This window comes from Lynx rufus, unplaced genomic scaffold (assembly GCF_022079265.1).
Source record: "Lynx rufus isolate CCGP_SWC_20201006 ecotype Redwood Valley unplaced genomic scaffold, mLynRuf1.p SCAF_7, whole genome shotgun sequence".
NCBI lineage: Eukaryota > Metazoa > Chordata > Mammalia > Carnivora > Felidae > Lynx > Lynx rufus.
In genome coordinates this window covers 69,110,672-69,116,671 of record NW_025814889.1, presented here as the reverse complement: position 1 = coordinate 69,116,671, position 6,000 = coordinate 69,110,672, and the positions used below count along the sequence as shown (strand labels likewise).

The 6,000-nt window shown below is 40.3% G+C and overlaps 1 protein-coding gene across 2 annotated transcripts in view; it reads right to left on the bottom strand.

Annotated features, from left to right (window-relative positions):
* Nucleotides 1-404: 404 nt before the first annotated feature.
* The window catches only part of PDZRN4 (PDZ domain containing ring finger 4), a 367,762-nt gene continuing 362,166 nt past the window's right edge, over nt 405-6,000 (bottom strand). For both annotated transcript variants that reach the window (XM_047067077.1, XM_047067078.1), the window contains one exon: nt 405-1,931. In XM_047067077.1, coding sequence (XP_046923033.1) covers nt 405-1,931 — 1,527 coding nt within the window. The remainder of the gene's footprint in view (nt 1,932-6,000) is intronic.

The window sequence follows — 6,000 nt, the reverse complement described above, 5'->3', positions numbered from 1 at the left end:
ATAGAAATGTTTTGGCATTGAGTTGTTATTAAAGTAGAAAATAAGTAAACTAGAGAAATAAATCCAGATCTTAACTTACAATAGATACATTAAAGTAGGAAATTAATTGGCTCCTCAGTATTTTTGTTCAAGTTTTTTGTTTTCTTTCCTTGTGTTTGTTTTTTTTTAATATATATAAATGAGTAATATGAATATATCACAAGTTAAAGAAAGATCTCAGCCAAAAAAGAAGGTACTAGTATATGAAAAACAAATGAAAAATTACCAGGTATTTTTGCTTACAAAAACTTTAAACTATAAAGAGTCGCAAAATATATATAAAAACGCCGCATTGAACGAGGCAATCATACTCTACCCAAACTGGTAGCGCCCTCCTAACATCAGTTGCATCGCTGTTCATTCGGTCATACGGTGGTGACTGACAAAAAGGCATTATGAACTCGTGTGCCATCAGGAGACTTGGCCCCGTGGGTCATCAGTTCTTGGATTGTCATCCAGTTGTCCAAAATTTTCTTGTTTCTTTTTTTCATCATCTTTTTGTGGCTCAGTTCAATGATGTTGATCTCCTTTCTGCCCTCGCTGCCGCTCTGGGGGCTCTCCTTGAGACACTCCAACCGGCTCCGCATCATGAACTCCCGGCGCCGACGCTGCTCCTTGGCCCGAACCAGGTGTTGCTTTCTTTCCTCTTTGCTCCAGTAGCGGCCCATTTTCATCTCGCTCATGGTGTCATCATCCGTCGTCATGCCACTGCGCTCCTCCTTGATCTTTAAGGCACGTTCCCTCAGAATCCGGTCTCGTACTGGTCTCTTTGTTATGTACCGCGTCCCGTCGCTCCTAATTTTCACCTTCCATTCCATCTTGGGCTCTGAACACTTCTGAGACTCCTTGCACATGCTCACTAAACTCAGCTGACTCTGCGCATACTCCACTGCAGATTTCTGTTGAATCAACTGCATGTAGCTTTGATAATGGCGGGCATGTGCCGGGATATTTGCGTATCTGTAGGAGGAGCTGTGGTAAGGGGAGAGGTAAGGGATGTGTTCGCTGCTGGTTTGCTCCTGATCAGAAAGCTTGCCGCTCTCTGAAATCTTCTCCTTGCCTTCAATGCTGCAACCTGGTTCAGTGGTTTTGGCTTTGGGGGAGGTCGACTCTTTACTGCTCAGCCCGGAAGAAGACTGATTGGCGGCCATTGTGCTTCTCAGGTTTTTCTTATTGGTGAGGTTGATCATTCTTGGAAGGGAACTGTCAGGGGAACGGTCCACAGTGAGTGGAGTGCTTCTGCAGCTTTCAGCTGTGTTGTAAGCGCTAGAACTGTCCTTGTCTGACTTTTCTGGGTGTTCGATGATGTCATCTAGCTTTCCCCTTTGCATGTCTATGCTGGTGTTGTAATTCCGGAATCCTCCATCGTGCAAAGCCCAGATGTCTCCATACTGGTCTGTCACTTTCTGGAGCCTGTGAGCCTGCATGATATTCTGGCACTCCAGTTCAATGTTTCTCAGTTCTTCGTTAAGCAACTGTAGTTCGTGCTCCACTCCCTCTTGTTCCCCTTGATGGCATTCTATTGTGCTGCTCGAGTAATACAGGTCATATTCTCCATGGTTCCGAATCTTGCATTTGAGCTCCAAGAGCTGTCGGAATCTCTCACACTCCTCATCTGGGTTGCCAATGCAGTCTGAGTCTATGTATTCACCAGACGCGAAGCTCTCATTGCACTGAAGTTCAACGCTTCCTAGAGTGTCTTGGCTCTGCCCCAGCTCTCTCCTGCTCTTCAGGGATGCGCTGTTGGGATCCTCCACTGCGTTCTCCTGCTCTGAGCTCTCATCGTTCCGCAAGCTTTCATCTGTGCGCCCCACCCCACTGTCTTTCTCGTGGTTGTTAGAGGAGGACGTTGCCGTATCTGTTGTGCCCTCTTCTTCTTCTTGTTTTTTTGGCTAAGAAAACCAAGTTGAGAGAACAAAGAAAATTAATTATCTTGAGAAACACTGATTGTGGACAAACTCGAAAGAATGATGCTTCTTGAAATAGGCAAAAGACATGAATAGACACTTCTCCAAAGAAGACATCCAGATGGCCAACTGACACATGAAAAAATGCTGAACTTCACTCATCATCAGGGAAATACAAATCAAAACCACAATGAGATGCCACCTTACACCTCTCCGAATGGCTAACATGAACAACTCCAGTAACAACAGAGGTTGTCGAGGATGCAGAGAAAGAGGATCTCTTTTGCATTGTTGGTGGCAATGCAAGCTGTGCAGCTACTCTGGAAAACAGTATGGAGGCTCCTCAAAAAACTAAAAATAGAACTACCCTACGACCCAGCAATTGCACTACTGGGCATTTATCCAAGGGATACAGGTGTGCTGTTTCGAAGGGACACATGCACCCCCATGTATATAGCAGCACTATCAACAATAGCCAAAGTGTGGAAAGAGCCCAAATGTCCATCGATGGATGAATGGATAAAGAATAGGTGATGTATATATATATACAATGGAGTATTACTTGGCAATCAAAAAGAATGAGGTCTTGCCATTTGCAACTACATGGATGGAACTGGAGGGTATTATGCTAAGTGAAATTAGTCAGAGAAAGACAAAAATCATATGAATGCACTCATATGAGGACTTTAAGAGACAAAACAGATGAACATAAGGGAAGGGAAACAAAAATAATATAAAAATAGGGAGGGGGACAAAACAGAAGAGACTCATAAATATGGAGAACAAACTGAGGGTTACGGGAGGGGTTGGGGGAGGGGGGATGAGCTAAATGGGTAAGGGGCACTAAGAATCTACTCCTGAAATCATTGTTGCACTGTATGTTAATTTGGATGTAAATTTAAACAATAAAAAATAAAACAAGTTAAAAAAAAAAGAATGATGCTTCTTGGCAAAAGTGTGGTTCCTAGAAAGCTGTTCTAATTTTAGCATCCATAACAATTTTAGAAACAAAGGCCATTAGCTCAAGGCAGCTTTTTATGAATTGAAATAAAGAAAACCAAAGGTGCTTGGATATGCCTGTCATACCTGACTTGGCGATAAATAAAACAGGACACATTTAAATACTTGATCCTTATCTTAAGGATTTCTCTTACTTGAGAAAATGGCATGCACGTGTGTAAATGAGGTGCCTTTAGGAGTCTCTGAGATGGTAACACACGAAAGGATGAGCGAGATAGGTAGTCTAAATGGTCTTCTGCAGAATGGAGGCCGGAGTTCTGAAGCTGCATCATCTTATTATGATGATTTTTTCCTGAACTTTAAGTTCAGAAGAAACTTCACTGATGTAGTAATACACTGGTAATGGAAAGCTAAATAGCACAGTATTTCAGGAATAGGTTAGTACTAGAGCCTTGGACTTTCCATTGATGAGGAACTTTAATCCCAAATGTATTCAGCTTATTAGTGACACAGAGAGGTGGAAAAGGCCAGTGCTATCCCCCGGAGTCAGGATTTCTTCTATGTCTAGGATGTCATATTTTCCGATACATGTGCCCAGACCTTAGTGCATCTCCAAATCACACTGCTCAAGAGCAACAATGTCATCTTAAGACTCATTTGGGTTACGTAAAAAATATTTTTCTACTCTCAGCCACTAATATCCCTTAAAGGTGAATTTTATTCTGCTGAGAGTGACAGTTCTCATGAAAATCAGAGCAGCACTGATTGCCAGATGTGGACTTAATGTCAAAAAGTGTATTTTTGACATAAATGTGAATACACACTTGTAGGTAAACTTTATTCCTTGGTAGTTTTTGGCTTTCATGCAGAACAATTAACTGTTACTGCCCTAAGAGGATGCATGTGTAGTTCTTTCTCTGTGACCAGGGTAAAGTTATTGTTCTCTCTGTCACTCATCACATACGAGTCTACATGGCAGTTTCTACACTGTATTTTCTTTATGTGTAAGTCCACTCACTATCTTATATGTATATTTCGTCTAGTAGGTATAATTATACAATTCAATATAATTAAGCCTGTTAGTGTTAAAGAAGGACAGAATGCATGAGAAAAGGTATTCTAACACAGGTTTGAAAGGTCCCTCAAGAAAATTGTTTTATTTTTCTTCCACAGAAGTTATGGCAGAACAAAATGTAACATCAGCCGTAAAGGAGAGCACATGACCATGTATCATGTTATTCTAGGATTCTCAGCCTTCCCTAAAATATTTTTCCTCAGTTGTTGAAAACATACTGAGATTTTAAATGCCTTATCGATAAAAAAACAAACAAAACATAATGTTATAAATAAGTAATTGAGTGCTTGGTACATCCGTATGTTCCTCGAATCAAGCTGACAATAGTATCCAATGTGGTGACATCAACAGGCTGTGCCATAAAACCCCCAGTGGATGTTATGGATATTGGACATTTTAGGTTATATACTACATTATTTACATTTATTTTTTCATATCTTTGATGGGCTTAAAAATACAAAAAGGGTAGTATTTCTTTATCTTATTTTTTTGTTTATTTGCTTTGGAGGAGCGAGAGCAGAGGAGGAGCAGAGAGAGACGGAGATAGAGAATCCCAAGCAGGCTCCATCCACTCTGTCAGCACAGAGCCAGATGTGGGGTTCTATCTCAAGAACTGTGAGATCACAACCTGAGCCAAAACCAAGAGTCTGACGCTTACTTGACCCAGCCACCCATGTGCCCCTCTTTATCATATTTTTATATAGAGTGCAAAGGATATAGACAAATTATGCCAAGAGCGATGTTCTGCAACGTGTCAACAGCAGCCGTAAGACCAAGGATAGTGTGTCAAAAGAAAGTTTTAATGCGTATGTGTATTTAAGTTTTGTAGTATGAATACACATTTTTATTTTATTTTTTTATTGAATTTGCCTTTCTTTAGTCACTGGTTTATGAGACAATGTGAAAATAAAAAGGGTTTTCCATTCTCAAACCTAGAATTCCTAGTTTCTAATGTAATGCCACTCTATCGTTTATCATTTCCCTATGGAATTATCATGGTGACAGGCAATGCTTCTACCAAGACATTTCTAATGTAGTATTATTGTTTATAAGGGCAAAGGACTTTTAAAGGTTTCTGTACTTCTTATCATTTTTCAGTCTCACGGTGAAGAAAAATTTCCACACAATGAGAATCTAACCTCAGGGATGTCTAGTGTTACCTCCAACGACCTAGCATTTGTATTACGTCTGATGAGTAGGCAGCATTTGACACCCTATCGCTTCACCTGGACAGGATTTCTCCCTTCTTTCTTTATTCCAACATCCTCCTGTCAATTTTGTATCCGGTCACATTTTGTATCTAAGAGAGAAAAAGCCTGGAGCAAGGACTTTCTTGCTTGTAACCAGAAGCTGCCGCCAAAAAATATCTTTATCTGTGGCCAGCGTTGAAGTCATACATAAAAATTTCAATCTGTCCTGCCTATATTGAAAAGCAATCACCACAGTAGCAGCATCGCTTTTGAGCATGAGCTACTGTTTGTGAAGTGGCCAATGAGCATCGCACACGCAGCTATGTTGAGACCGTAGTCTGCAATATAACGATTTATTTAATATATGGGCATGTGCACACAGACACGTGCACATACGTCTCTGTTATGAAATGCTAGCACGTCAATAAATTCCATCATTCACTTCGTAAAGCGATAGGATGTTTGTGTTTCATGTCCCTAAGCCTAACTGTCCAGGATTAAAAAAAAAACTATCTCTTAGAATGTGTTAAGAATTAACATTGAGAATAGGACGATAATTAAATCAACAAACTGACGTCAGAAGTGTTAATAAAGCTGTATCAGGCAGATGAATGACACGAATTCAACACACAATAAATCTAGGATATATTTTAAAACATCTAGGATATACTGATCTTGTCTTTATCCAATAGGAACAACAACGATCACAAAAGAATCCCCAAACTTGGTTTGCCACAAGCCCCTCTGTAACCTTTCACCAGCAATGAATTAATTAAGAGCAGAAACTTTGTTCATTTTCCTTGTATTCTCAGAATCAAGTGTGGTACTT